At 39.3% G+C, this 16,042-nt stretch overlaps 1 protein-coding gene across 1 annotated transcript; it reads left to right on the top strand.

Moving 5' to 3' along the window:
• Positions 1–768: 768 nt before the first annotated feature.
• LOC308065943 (melanocortin receptor 5-like) lies at positions 769–14,559 on the top strand (the record flags this gene model as incomplete). Its single annotated transcript, XM_080392619.1, is given in 3 exon segments — positions 769–855; positions 859–1,518; positions 1,520–14,559. Coding segments are annotated over 3 exon segments (1,296 nt in total). The 3' UTR covers positions 2,069–14,559.
• Positions 14,560–16,042: the final 1,483 nt, after the last annotated feature.

Here is a 16,042-nt window from a genome sequence, read left to right as displayed (position 1 = left end):
TGGCTTGAATATTGTCATTACCAAAAATGCACTGAATAAAATATGATCTGGAATAGAGAACTTTTTTTTATTACAGAATTCTACCCATACCAATTCTTAATTCGTAACCTTAGTGTACCCTGAAATGTATGGATTTGTCTTCGTTAGGTGTTTAATACTATGCTTTTATGTAAGCATGTTAGTATTGTACAGGTAAACTGTTTATAACACCATTCATATGAACTTAAGAAGGACAAAGGCCAGGAAAGCATTTAATTCTTTTGCTGAAAATGTTCAATTCTTAATTGTGGCAATAATTTAAACTTCGGTATGTTGTATTCGAGTGAGCAGTTTCTGCTGAGCCTAATACTATATTTTCCTACATTTCTGGGGTCTGAGAATTGAGACTTCGAAAACTGTTTGTTGTTTGGTTTTCAGCAGAATTTCCAGGACATTGTGCTCACTTCTGCAGGACCGAATAGAATAAACAAAACTATGAATGAAGAGTGCATGAGTCTCTTGCTATCCATCCTTACTTGGAAATTAAAATACAAATTAACAAATCTCTATCAGAGGTTAATTTAGAATCAGTAGAGGAATATGGTGTGGAAGAGGTGGGATGTGTACAAGCCAATTTAAATAGAAATGGGTGATATTTGTTTTGTCAACTTCTGCCTGTTCTCGTCATGCTATATTTTTTTTGGCAGGGTCTTTTGCCTTTTGGAAAATGCATTTATCACACTCCTTGGCAAGTCCCTCAGAAAGAACAGAACGTGTTTGCTTCCATAAATGATGAACACGTCCTCTCAACTGTATGTTTCTGAACTAAACCTGAGTGCCTCTGGTAGCAACTTTACTGTGTCTACTGTCAAGAGCTAGTCATTGCCTTGTGAGCAAGTCGTCATTGCAGCTGAGGTGTTCCTAACTCTGGGCATTGTAAGCCTCCTTGAAAATATCTTAGTTATATGTGCAATAGTTAAGAACAAGAACTTGCATTCACCCATGTATTTTTTCGTTTGCAGTTTAGCAGTGGCTGACATGCTGGTTAGTGTGTCCAATGCTTGGGAGACCATAATGATATACTTAATAAACAATAGACACATAATTATGAAAGATACCTTTGTCCGTCAAATAGATAATGTCTTTGATTCAATGATCTGCATATCTGTGCTGGCTTCCATGTGCAGTTTGCTGGCTATAGCAGTAGACAGGTATATCACTATCTTCTATGCCCTACGTTATCACAACATCATGACAGTGAAAAGATCAGGGCTTATTATTGCATGCATCTGGACCTTTTGTACGGGTTGTGACATTATCTTCATTCTTTATTATGAATCAACTTACTTGATCATTTGTCTCATCACAATGTTTTTTACCATGTTGTTCCTCATGGTCTCACTAAACATCCATATGTTCCTCCTGGCTTGTACTCATGTGAAGAAAATAGCTGTTTTGCCTGGGTACAGCTCTGTCCGTCAAAGAACCAGCATGAAAGGAGCCATCACTCTGACTATGCTACTTGGCATCTTCATTATTTTGCTGGGCTCCATTCTTTCTTTCTTTTTTATTCCTTCCTTTCTTGCTTTCTTTCTCTTTCTTGCCCTCACATTCTTTCTTCCTTTCTTTCTATCTTTCTCTCACATTCTTTCTATCTTTCTCTCACATTCTTTCTTTCTCTCTCTTTCTTTCTTTCTTTCTATCATTCTATCTTTCTTTTTTATTCCTTCCTTCCTTTCTTTCTTTCTCTCACATGCTGTCTTTTCTTTCTTTCTTTCTTTCTTTCTCTCACATTCTTTCTTTCACATTCTTTCTTTCTCTCTTTCTTTCTCTTTCTTTCTTATTCCTTTTTTCCTTCCTTTCTTTCCTTCTTTCTTTCACTCATTCTTTCTTTTTTCCATCTTTCTCTCTTTCTTTCTACCACATTCTTTCTTTCCTGCTTTCTCTCTTTCTTTCTTTTTTATTCATTCCTTCTTCTTTTTTTTCTTTCTTTCTCTCACATTCTTCCTTTCTTTCTTCCTTCCTTCCTTCCTTTCTTTCTTACAGCGGTGTCTTACAGAATGTCTTGAAGAAATGCACACTAAAATAACTCTGTGTCCCTGGTGCTCAAATCGATGCATGGCTTAATTTTCCAACTACTTCTCCAGATTGCTTCTGAGAATAGAGAGTCTGCATTACCTGCATCCTTTTTCAGCAGCAATCCTGGGCTGTACACAAACAGTGACTGTGACTGATGTGGGAAGTTGAGGTAGTTCATGTGAAGGTCTAACCTAGGACTGATCTGAATTACCCATTTTTCTGGACACCCATCTTCTTCCTAGACGTTATTTTGTTTTTCAGTTGAAGGTGCATACAATGCACATTCCCTCATTCTTCTATTGTGCTCTTCAAGGCAAAGAATCGTTTTTAGCTCTATAAGAAGGCAGTTCCCAAAGCTTCAGCACTTTGTATTCATAGCAATGAACCATACTTTCTATTGACAGGTGTTGTAGAATAGGACTGACATTAACATCTGTCTTGATTTATGCATCTAATAATAATCTCTCGTTCTGTTTCTCTAGGTTGGATTTTCCAACTGTCTGACTCAAATTCTGAAGATATTCACCAGAAGCTGCCTTTTTGAAATTTTTACTGTGACTCACACTGGCCATGCTGATTAGTAAGGAGTCTGAACCTCCGCACTCTGCTGCAACTCAAGGGCAGAGTCCAGTGACAAAGTGCTCAAAGGTCTGTAACAAATTCAACAGGTGATGGGGCTATTTGCTGATGTTTGTGAGGCTGCCTGAATTCCTAGATAAATTAGTAACCTTAATCATTTCTCTCTCAGCTGAGAAACTCAAATCAAAGTATGTTTTCTGCTTAGGTCACACTTCATTCTAAATTAATCAAATTTTTGTCTGAGGATTCTGCTTAGCAAAAGCAGAGGTGTAATTTTTTTCCTCCCACATGTAAAAGAGAAGAGCAAACACCTAAGCTGAAAGAAGTGGAGTTTGACAAACCAATTATTCTCCGGCATTATGGTGATCACAGAGAAGAAACTTTATCTGAGACATGGAAGGTTCAGACTGGCATGACTGTCACAGCAGAGCTGACATATAGCAAACCTCAGATCCCAGTGATCAAGAAAGCAGGCACAACACAGAGAAAACTGCACTATGGACTGAACGATGGCTCATCTTCATTTAATATCCTTTCTGTTTACACAGCACATGTGAATTCTAGCAAGAGTGTGAGAGGTGGTGGGAGGACTTTTATGGGGGGAAGACTCAGACTTCTGAACAGCTTCCAAGACTCTGCTATGTGAAAATGTTCATTTCTTATCAGGACGTATTTATATAGTACCAGAGCTATAGCCAGGTAGTCAGATTATAGCAACAAAGCCCAATATGTGTCAGGTGGGTGGACATGCCTCAGAAATAAATTTTCCAGAATGAAGAATGCAGCTACAAGTTAATGGTGTCACACTGCAATCCATTTAGAGTATAACCTTGTGTTGAACAAAGATAACTTTTATCAATCATAGTCATCAAACGGGGTAAGGAGCAGCCTGCCCTGTCACAGGGAAAATGACCAAAGATACTGTGCTTCATAAATGTATTTCTGATTCACGTGTTGCTTCTGTGAAGATCACTTTTGGCCTGTACCAGACATGTTAGCTTAGTCAAGTGGGTGGATTTTGTACTGAGAGCCTTGCTCATCCTCCGTCCCTCCCAACCCACTTGTTCAGGGAAGGAGATGACTGGGTTAGTAACTTCACTTGTGATTATACACTTGGACCCAATACCCAGGATACAGAGCTGATAGAGCGAGTTAGTCCCCTTGTTCTCTGCAGGGTCATGTAACAGAAGCCATAAAACTGGAGAATGATAACAAGTAAACTCCTTGACTAGTTTTAGCTGTCCTTCTGAGTATCTTGATGTTTGCCAAAGCTGCTGCAATCTCCAGAGCGGGCGTTTCTGTACCAACATATTTAGCCTTTCTCCACATCATTCTATAGTTGGAACTTTCACCCCTTTTGGATGTGGCAGCATCTGTCTTCTTAGCAGGTAGGTGGATGCACTATGAGCATGTGCTTGGAGCTGCAAATTAGAGCAGAAAACATGAAGCTATACAAGGATGTGAACAATGTTCAAAACCATAATGGGCATGAGAAAGATTATATGTTGTGCGATACCGTATTTTTTCTGCAGCTTAGAGTCATAGCCTAGTTGGGTGTCTAACAATGGATTGGGTTTATTTTGATTGTTTTTTTTGCATCTACCCTCTTCACTCAAGAAAGTGAAGCCAGGCACAGTCTTTAGTGACCAGGCTTCTGCTCAGACAGACTGGTAGTCCATGGAGAGTTTGGCATTGGAGGAGACTGACATCTACAGTGTGGGAAGATGAAAAACACCACTTCCATCATCTTTGCAGGTCAGCTGGAGGTGAAGAAAGCTGGAAGTGAAGGTACTTTACCCTCTACAGGTCCCATCTAGGAGTAAAGTGCCACCATTTTTTCAAGCAGCACAAAAGCACTATGTTATCTAAATTGCTAAGCTAGACAGAAATTGCTTTGACAATTGAATTTCCCATTTGTGAAGCCCATGCTGTAAGGACAGGATGCACTTTGGCTTACTAGAAAATTTACACACACAAAGGAGAAAGCACACATTTGGGGATCCAGCCTTCTGGCTGCCTTGAATGTGTGAGATGAGCTGCAGATGGATATTACACACAGACAAAATGCAGAAACCCTCTTCCTCCCTGCACCCCGCCACTTCTTGCTGCCTCACAATGCAGTGCATTATACAGGTCATAAAAAGAGCTGATCAAATGTTATTTGTTCTATGTATTGTTCAATCATCATTACAATTTTCTGTATTAAAAATAATTGGCATAACTTCATGGGGAAAGTGGAGCTACTGACCTAATCTGGAATAATTTACACACAACAAAATGCTGAGATCTTAGTGACTGTCCACCAGCAAATATTTGCAAACCTGTTTGGCCCTTCCTTCTAAATGTGTCTGAGTGACTTCTCTAAGTCCCTTCCAGCTCCTTTTTCCACAATCTGTTTCTAATAAGCATAAAAATTAGACTATAATTGTCTTCACTAGATCTTAGATGCTTGTTTTAAGAAAAATACTTCAAAAGGTATTACTCATGGTTTTACATTTTCAACTTGATTATATTCCTTTCACTGGGTTACATTTATTCTCTGAGGTTTAGTCTTACACTTTCTTTTTAGGATTTGTTTTGGATACTTATCCTTCTATACAGTTTTCTTCCCTTCGTGGGTTGGTCTCCTGCCTAAAGGGACATAGATAGGTCTGTCATTAAAATGCTACCTAATAAAAGCTGCAGGATGAACAGCGATATTCTCAATATCCTTGTGTCAAATCTCAATCTCAAATGCAGTTGTAAAGAGCAGATCGCCACTTGTGGAAAGCAAGCACACAGGTGATTTCCTCTGAAGTTTCAGACCCACCAGGCCATGTAAATTGAACAGTTCTCTTCTGGGTAATGTTACTCTCTGTTTGTATCTCTCTGTGTAGTTTTTTGCACCTTTACATGATATGAATAAAGGTTGTCATTGATTCCTACTTACAGCACAGTCTTTTCCTCAGTTTTTCTCTTTTATGCTCCTTTAGTGACTTTGGAGTACTCAAGGCATCTGGCATCATGCTCTGCAGAGAGGAACGGTAGCTAAAAATGAGGGACACATTAATTTGCAACTGCCTTCATTTTTAAAGAAGCCAAGTTCATTGGTTTACCATCCTGACTAAGATCTTGGGACTGGAGGAATATGTTTTACTGGAGCTGTGAAGAGAAGGATTATTCAGCTCATATAGAAAGACTTCAGGAGGAGTTTAATGTCCTCATAGCTAGTGGAAGGAGCTGGCCCTTATTTATATATATAAAAAAAGTCTAGGAGTCCAAAATATAAAAAACGAAACTGTAGAAGAATGGCTGCAGAAGCATGGCCATAGAGTCTCTGAAGGTCTGCACAATCCAGGCCTGGTATTAGAATAGGCCTGTAATTAGAATTGTGCTGAAGTTGCTGTGCTGAAGATAACAAGAAGGTAGCCTTGAGCTATTCTTGAATCCTGAGACCAAGTAACTATGTTGTGCCAACAGGCCGTGGCTGTAGCAAGCTACAGCTGTTGGGAAGGCAGGTGCAGGGCCAAGAAAGATAGGGACTGGTATGGGAATATAGGGAGTAGCAAACTACAAGGCTGAAGCACAGCAACACAATTAGCTACATGGATAGAATGCTTATTTTAGTCATGATAATTAGGGGTGTGAGAACAGCGGGTGCTTAGAGGCTAATAACCAATTATATTTTTGCTTTGGGAATATGCATGTGTATTGAGTCTATATAAGTAGTGTTAGAAACTAATAAAGTTGAGCAAGATGCATAACTCATATTGAGTAATTTCTTGACTCCGGTGAACCCTTCTCCCAACACAAAACCATGTTAAACAATTCTCAATTGTGATTTAAAAAATCAAATCAAGCAAATTCACTTACACTGGCCAAACTTACATTATGGAAAAGCAAGCAAAAATACACAGAAGATATAAAGTGCAAGCATCAACTCTCAGGATTCCTGGTGCTTCTTGCTTTGTCCTTGTTAATATGTATGTATTTTTCAAAACACAGTGGCAACTCAAGAAAACGTAGCTTTTCTTAAAAATTCAGTTGCTGTATTCAGTTGAATTGTGAGAAAAATCAGCAAACTTAGGACTATCTCTGGTGCTTCAAACAGTAAGTCCCACAATTTTCCAATCCCCTGTGTCCAGGGAAGACCATTGATACACAGAATACACTTAAGAACCCTTTTTTGATGATTTGAGGACTTTTTCCATGTGTTTCAAAATTTATGTCTTTCTGCAGGTCACCAGGTTTTTTTTTTACTTATGGGTAGATAAAAGAAGTATCAGAATACTGTTATTCTTAACAAATATTAAGGATAGAGACATAAAAATCTTCCTGCAACTGTCAGCTGAAGGCTTATACATGAATGGCACCTATGTGCTGTTTTACTTTGTTTCTTCCTTTAAATTTACACTAGAATTTCAAGTGTTTTAGAACTCCTAGGAATGTCCTAGTAAGTGGAAATGGCATTAAAATCACACCTTTTGACACCAGTTCCTTTTTAATTTGTATTATTAAAACAAGAATTTAACTTGACTCTTTTGTCTGTATCACAGGGATACCAGCCTCACAGGCCTGTAGCATGAGAAAAGCTTGATGAGGGAGCGGATATGCAAAGTGGCTTTTGAATTAAAGACTCCTAGATCAAAGAGAGCTTCTTGGATTGCTTAGGTTTTACTGAGATACACCAGGAAAAACAGGTTTCATATTTCTACTTGATTACAGCAACCCCGTAACAGTCATGTTTAGTCAGGAAGGAGGTCTGGTGACTAATGAAGAAATGGTCAGAGAATGGAAATGGCCTTGGGATAGCAAGCTTGCCCAGCCAGCTATAACACAGGTAATACTTATTGCTTTGCTTTTCTTACTGATGTTCTTACCTTTTCTTATTTTTTTAAATTGCACATTTTCTGGCCTCTCTGAGGCGTCTTAATTGCAAGGAACATGGTACCTACATTTCTTCTCCTTTAACACATTCTTTACAAAGAATGGCTTTCTCAGCAGCCTCTACATGAGTACCTTTACCTCTGTTTTACTCGTGTGGCATCTTAGCAAGAAGAAAGAAAAGCAAATTGCCTGGCAGTGCTGTAACTCATGATTTCAATAAAGCAGAGGCCCATCCTCCCTGCTGCAAGCATCTTGGAAGCATCTTTTCTGAGCTTGGGAATATGAGCAAGCAATTCCTCATTTTTCTTTTGGGCATGTTCAGTAGTAGGCAGTTGTTTGCCTTACTTCAGGCCTGATCCGATTTCCACTGACGTCTATGAAAAGTTTCCTCCTGCTTTGTAGTTACCAGAGCTGGGCCTAGCATGCTGCAAAAATACCAGAAACAAAGGTAAAACATTTGTGACCGAAGTCGGTAAGCGTGCCTTCAGGCACAGAGTTTGTAAACACATCCATTATTTTCAAGGCTTGGGTCAGGTGATTTTTTTATTCCTTGCTACCTAATACAGAGCTACTGTCATCATGCTTAGTGTTTTTTACAAGGCATACATAAGACCCTGACTGAATGACAGGTAGCCAAACCCATAACACATTTTCTTTACTTGGCTCATACTACTAGGCTGGCAGCTAACATGAAGGAATAACTTCAAACAAATGGCAATAAAATTCTTAACAGCTGCCATGGCTGTTTCATGCAGGCAGATACTTATTTGGAGTTGGATTTTTTTCCTGTAAACCGACTTTTGTTTGTTCTTTAAAATCTGCAAGGCTTTGAGACTTGCAGAATACCATGAGGTATCTGCAGTTTTGGTTTTTACAAAGTCTGTAAAAATTAAATCAGATAATTATTGAAACAGTTTGGGTCATCAAATACAGATTATAGAATGTTACAGATTATAGAATGTGAATTATATGGTGTATCAAATTCATCTGACGTTCTTCAAGAGCCATATGGAAATGGTAATGAGTTTAGTAAAGCTGTTAGTTTTTGCAACATAATATTTGAATGGGTAAGAGTGTCAGAGGCTGGTAAAGGCTGGTGCAAACTGGCTTTTGGATTAAATGGGAGTGATTCTGAGTCCCCTGCTTGGTGTCACCAGGGCATTCTTCATGGTCTGTGTGCACAGACAATGCTAAAGGCTTCAGTGACTGTGATTTTAAGAAGGTACTTTGTATGTGTCAAAATACTAATTCTTTACTGGTGACTAAACATTGATCAAATCCTGCTCTCTGTCACCAGCAACAGTAATTAAAGGGCAAGCAAGGACTAGACCTTCCCGACGAATAGGTCCATGTCTGACTCCACAGCCTCTGCTGCAGAAGAACACAAGCTTCCCTTACGTGGTTTGAGAGTTGGAGAGTTTCTCAGGTCTTCCTGCTGTACAGCATCACCTTCCAAAACACGCACATTTGCTTTGGGCAGGGGTCATCCACATATAGGGCTGGGAGCTGTCTCTGGCCACAGCTCTTACACCACAAGCTAACTTTGCAGGTTTCAAATGACAGTGACAGCACTTGTTTGTAGACTTAGGCCTAGAGTAACTGATGGTTCCCTCACCTATGACCAACTGTCTTGGACACCCTTTGAGACTTCAGTCTGCCTCTTCCATCCAAACATAAATACGAAAATTTGTTGGAATTTGTAAATCTCCAATCTCCTTTTTTTCTCTTTCAGGTTAGTGAATACATCCCAATGATGACTGGAGAGTGCTTTGCAATTAGTTTGATCTACAAGTGGCAACATGAAAGTGTGTGCTTGTCTTTGTTACCGCTGCAGGGTGCGGCTCTCCCACAGTTAGAACTGGTATGTTGTAACTGCTACAGTAATGCATTTTATGAAGGCCCTTTAAATATATTATTTGTTCTGTGAACTCTGGAATTGATGAGCTTTCCCATAAAACACACTTTGCAAGTTTATTTCTTTCTAAGTGTGCTAAGTGCAGTCACACAATGATCAAGGAAGAACTTACAGAGTTTAAGTGTAAACTCCAGTGGATTTATGCCAATGTCCACCTACTACAGGTCTGGCCCAAAAGGACAGTTATTTCTATGTACTTAGGTTCCTTTTGCTGACTTTTTTTTCCTGGCTGATTTCCTTAATGATTTGATGTATTCCCTGTTGTTGCATGCTGGTCTGAGACCAGAGCATGGTTCTGTTTGTATTCTCGGGAACAGAATTAAGACTCAAAACGGAGTCAAGAGCCAAGGAACTTTATTTGCCCAACAATAAATCTGCGAATGCAAAGGGAGAGAGAGCAAGAGATAAAGAGAGAGGAAGGAAGGAAAGAAAGAAGAAAAAAGGAAAAGAAAGAGTTCAAAGCAATAGCTACCACCCTGGAGCTGTGGCATCCCGACAGTCCGATTTGTTTCCAAGTCTGGTGGGGGAACGTTCCCTCTGATGTTAGTTGGTTCCATTTTTTTATAGAGTTGTTACAAGCTGTTCTGCTTAACCGCACCTTCCACCTGGCAATGGTGTACCTGCCCTACATTTCTCAAGGGCCTCCAGGCACCTTGACCCCCCTAACTCCAAGCCTGGGCACATGCACAGGGGTTTGGTTAAGCTTTGCAGGATCAGCCTCCTCTGTTGCTCCATGGCGTCAATCAGTTTTCTCCTTTAACAATGTATAGATAAATCTCTGTGGTGGAAGTGGTGTTATCTTCCTACCTTAAATCTCTTCTGTGGCAGTGGTGTTACCTTCCTGCCTTAACAATGTATAGATCATTCACTGTGGTGATGGCGTGAGTTTCCTGCCGTAGCAATGGGGAGACAACACATCTGCTGCGGCGATGGTGGGTCTCACCGGCGCAGTCTCTTAACACCTATTCACAACTTTTGGTGATTAAGTCCCTACCACCCTACTTCCAATGCTTATAGGTGCAGCTAGAACACAGATTAATCTTCTTTTTTGCTCAGAAAGGATGGTTAAATATTACCTGTAATTTATCTAGAATTCTCTAGTCTATGAGATAGAACACTAAGTGCATTGACAGCCCATTCTGATGTAGGTGTAATTTATTAAGTGTAGGTGGCAAGCCTACACCTAATGAAGCCCCAAGAAATCCTGGTCTAAATCTTTTTGGTTTTCATTTCCATGCAGTGAGCTGCCTGTCTAGCTAGGTTAATCATCCAGCCAAACCTCTACATCTTCATAGCAAATGCTGTCTTATATTGGATTGAAATACACTGTTGGTAAAATGTTTTTTTTTTGGTGTGATCTGGAGGTCAGGCAAAAGATAGTTACAAAACAGTTGTTGGAAAAGCCGAAGAAATCTATGATCCAAGTAAAACAAAAATAAAATTCTATTTGTTCAGAGGTTATTTCCTCCTTCCTGTTATATATGAAAGCATTTAACCTAGGAAAAGTAAAAGCACACATTGCAGGCCTATAAAAGGCATGTATATGTCTCATTGATTTTAAGAGAAATTTAGATTAACTCCCGAACATCTGAGAAATTAAATTTTCAGAGTTATTAAATGACATTTTTTATTTTTTAAGAGTTTCACAATGTGTAGCTCCTAGGCTTAGATATTAGAACACATTCTGTGAAATTACCACAACTAACATCACCATCATTAGCAAAAAAACTCCCAGCTTCTCGTTTGCACACCTTTCTGCTTACGTGGGCAAGGAAACATTCTAAATGAGGGAAGATAAAAGTAGTGAATTAACGTATTCAAAATCTATTTTTTATTTGTTCGGAAACAAAAAACCAATCTATGTTTCATAAGCTAAACCCTAGATTTTTTAAACAGTTTGGCAGTTCTTTGATAAAAGAAGATTGAGGTGCTCTTAATACCTCCCTAATAAGCTGTAACGATTTGTAACAGTGGGATGAGAAACAATACCTTATTCCTTCTAATTCTGGAAATGGCTGGGCCGTACCAATAATAGAGCTACTATAATAGAGACCCTGTAAGACTGCCATCTGAAATGCCAACAGAACAAAAAAATGTTCAAAAAAATTAGAGAATTTCTTCTCTCATTTCTTCTTCCTGTGCAAAAAAATGGAGAATCTAAGCCTCTCTGAAAGCAGAATTAGGGAAGATGAAGCACCATGAGGAATTCCCTGGGTGTCTTTCACTGGTGGAATTGGAAGGGCCACTGCTCTGAGGGACAACAAGGGAACATGGAGGATTGGTCTAACAGGAATAAGCCTTTTGGCTCATTCACACCCTTAAGTAGGTGTTTAGATTTTATCCAATTCTCTGTTCAGACCTACTTCTTTACACATAAAGCTTTCCTTGACACAGCACTGAGGTGGAGAGTTTGGCTTTAAGAGGATTTGACTTTAAATAGCTGACATGGAAAATTCCACCTGCAAAAAATTATAGGAAATATATGGCGAACAGCTAAGTTCTGAGTCAGAGAGAACCTATGTCTTCACTTGTTCTACTGGCATGAGGGTGTGTCAGTAAAAACCTATGAAGAAGGTAGGACCAGAAGCTTTTATTGAGTTATTTTAGTTGATTATGGGTCTGTACCCTCTAAGACTCCACACCAACTCATTAAGAGGCACCCCAGCAACACACACCAAATGTATATGATATTCTGCAATCTTATTGTCCTCCCTCCTCCAAGCAGATCTGTCATTTTAAACACTACTGGTCCAAAAGAACCAATTATTTTGAAAGGTCAGACTTTTTTGAAAATGCATATGAGAAGGTGGCATTTGCTTACATGAGAAATATCAGCTGTAGTTAGTGGCATTTTAAATACTTCTACATGTTATTTAATTATAGATTAACTGACCACACCAAAAATGGTCTAAACTTTACAGTAAAGCATTTGTCTTTGTACTTCGCCCTTTGTTTCTTATTAATGAAAATTATCTTTCCTCTGAATTTCAAACAGTGCTTCTTACTTATAATCAACAAGAATATCTCTCTTAATCTTTTTCTCTTCCAAAAATCAAATAAACTCCTTTTATAGCAATTAAAATAGCTCTATTTTCTTAGAGTTGTCAGCAATCCAAATAATTAAAGACAGTACACAGTAAAACCTCATAAAACAACAAATATTTAAATGCCGTGCAATGAAAACTGTGAATCATCATAGCAGAAATGATGAATACTCTCTTTAAATGCAGTTAAGCATACCGGGTATTTGTCTTTCTTCAAGTGGTAGATTCTAAGCCTAACATCATTCTTTTTGTAGTCCCATTTAGCATCCAGTTTCACATCAGTCCGCGCTCCCTATGAAGGTTCTTCACCCCGAGAACTCTCTTGCCCTAGACATGGTCTTCATTATGAGGAGCTGGCCAGTAGACAACATAATCCATACCCTGCTGCTGGCTACACCTTTAGCCTGGGCAAGCAGCGTAATCGGAGATCATTAAAACCAGACATATTGACACTACCTGTCACTTAGTAGTTGCCTTGCATTTATATTTTCTACCAGCAGAAAATTATTTTCTTCAAAGCTGAGATAATTTGGACAAACTATTGGAAGGACCTGCTATTTAGAGGAGACGAGAATTCATTCTGAGAATTTTCTTCTGATTCTTGTCTCCCTAGCCCTCCAATATGTTTAGCCACAGAGACTTTACATTCATTTCTTCTGAAAGGTCTAGGTAATATATAATTCACAGGGGCAAATCTGAAAGAGAAGGAGGAATATTTTCAGGTAAATTTAAATTAATAGTTACACTGTGGCATGGTAGAATCTGCAGCATTTTTAGAGAATACAGAATGCTGGCATGCAAACTAAGCTTTTGTTAAAAAGAAATAAAAAATAGTTACATTAACCTTCAGTGGGTAAAGTGACAGATTGCAAGTGAAGAGGCAGGTATCAGGCTGATTTTGATTTATGCAAGAAATTAACAAGACCAGATCTGCATAGAATGAAAAATATACTTCAATCTTAACTGGAGAGAATCCTACAGCTCTGGAGAAGAGTGGGTTATCTGGTATCTACTCAAATTTAAACAACTGGGGAAACAAAAATAAAACCACAGCAGTCCTGCCATAGCTACCTTCTGGGAAAAAAAAAGAATCTCAAGGGGTGCAATATTAAAAATGTTTATTTTCATTCTCGAAGTATTTCATTTAAGATATGAAGTAGATATTCTGTGTGGAATTAATTTTATATTAACTTGAGGTTACATTTATATTTTTCAGAGGGGCCTAACTTTGTTGTTAATTTTCATTTTCCATAGTTGTCAGGGGCTCTTTCAAACATGCACTGATATATGACTTACTGTTTGTAAAATGTTATTACATATATCACATCATTACTGTATGTTCAGAAAAAATTAAAGGTAGAGCATTTGTTTGGAATGCAAAGATTTAATTGGTTCTAGATTCAGTGAAAAATCTAGCCGTCATATATGGTTCATGTGCTTTTTTTTTTTTGCATAGTGCAAAGTTCTGTCTTCTTTGGTCCCTAGAGTTTTCATGGGCCCAGCCAAGCAGACAGATAGTAAGACTATTTACTCTGCTTTTCAGTATTTGTAGTCTCCTTTGTCCAGGTTAGAAGAGAGCAGGATTCACTATTGCAATTGTTCTCCAGTGATGGCTGAGCTGGCTAAAAAAGTTTCTTTTTGAATTATACCTTGTTCTATCAGTAACTTGTACTTTGTACAAATACTTGAAGCTATTTGTATCTTTCAGGCATTTGATAGTGTTATGTCAGTGTCGGCGCCATTAAACACCAAATGGAATCATTAGCTCCTTTAATTTGTTTTCCCATTGTTATTTTTTAAGGCCAAAGTTGACGGAGCTGTTGATGAAAAAAGAAGTTCCAGAGGCAACTGCAAGCCACATAAATGACATCAGTGCAGCCAGAGAACGGAAGAATTTGCAGAGGAAGATCTGGAGCATTGTGGGTGACTGGCTGCAGTATTATCACACAACCCTAGGTCAAGCACGGTCATAAACCAGCTGGGGACATGGTTTTATGAGGTTACTTCTATATCAGCTGGTACCAGAGTAGACTAAACAGTGCTATGAAACGCAGTCCCAGACTGACCATCAGGGAATATAGACACTGCCGGCTTGAACACTGAGCTAGAGCCTGTTACTCAAATTGGCGAGCAGGTACTTGGGATACATGTTCCTCTGAGGTCAGCAGGTATTTCTATGCTGTTTCCGTACAGCATGGCATTAAAGTTGCCAGACAAAAGCTGAAGAAGCCCACCCCGCAACTGACAGCAGTAGAACCGCATCAGAGCGCCACTGCATTCGGACTGGTAAGTCATGCAGGAATTGGGCCGTTTAGCGCAAATACAGCAACATGTTAACACACTGTACTGTTCCCAGGGCCAGGCTAATACCTCTGTGTGGTACTGCACTGAGCCAAGCACATCGACTCGGTCAGGGATTGCTGCAGTGAGGTACACTGCGCAGTACAGATGCCCTGTGTAGATCCTTGAGATATAATTAATTGGGTTGACAGACAGCAATTTCCAGTCCTGTACTGAGGAAACTACTGGGGACGTCAAGACAGGCAATGACCTGTCTGATTCCCTCCTTCCTTTTCAGTGCAACTTTTGTTAGACTGAGACTGTGGAAGTGGAGGAAGAAGCATTCGAAAAAGAGGAGGGAAAAAAGTGTGTAGTAACTAAAAACCTTTTTTGAAGACTGTTGCTCTATATCCATTAGCTATGACTTTTAAACGAACTATCTGATAAGGTAATCCACTGTGACTTCATATAACTCCTGACAGCATAAAAGCCAGGCCTGGGCAGAAGGCTAATATAAACTTGATTTCAGCCTTGAATGGAATGAAATTGACTTAGAGAGCTCATGCTTGTGCATTACATGCCACGGGAATCATTCTGTGAGTGCTTGATACATAAAAGCCTCCTTAATAATACAAACAAAAGCTATAAGAACATGTTCTGGTTTACAGAACATTGTTCAGTAAATTCAGGCACTGCCTGAATCTGGTTTCTTTTCTGATTAATCTAGCAGAATACACATTCCATATATTGGAGTCCTCTTATAGGGAAGACAGCTTGAGCTTCACTTTGTTCCTTTGGCATGATTCATTTTCCCTTTTCCACCTTGTTGACATCGTTTTCAACACTGGTAATGTTTTCTTCTGGATTACAATCTAGCCACCAGAAAAACCTGCCAACCTGCCAATTAGTTATACCTAATCCAACAGTAGAGAATTGGTTTTGGGCAGGAGGAGGGAGATATAAAAGGCTGAGGATCAGATTTAAGATCTACCATTTCAGTTAAGACTTTGGCCTTTAGGAGGTCAAGGGAGGTGATCCTTCCCCTCTGCTTAGCACTAGGAAGGCCATACCTGGAGTACTGTGTCCAGTTCTGGGCTCCTCAGTACAAGAGAGTCAGGGATATACTGGAGACAGTCCAGTGAAGGGCCATGAAGATGATTAAGGGACTGGAGCATCCCTCCTATGAGGAAAGGCTGAGAGAGCTGGGACTGTTCAGCCTGGAGAAGAGAAGGCTTGAGGGATCTCATCGGTGTATGTAAATACCTCAAGGAGGTTACATAGAGGACAGAGCCAGGCTCTT

Source organism: Falco punctatus, assembly GCF_963210335.1.
Source record: "Falco punctatus genome assembly, chromosome: 6".
Taxonomy (NCBI): domain Eukaryota; kingdom Metazoa; phylum Chordata; class Aves; order Falconiformes; family Falconidae; genus Falco; species Falco punctatus.
This window is presented reverse-complemented; position numbering and strand designations above follow the sequence as displayed.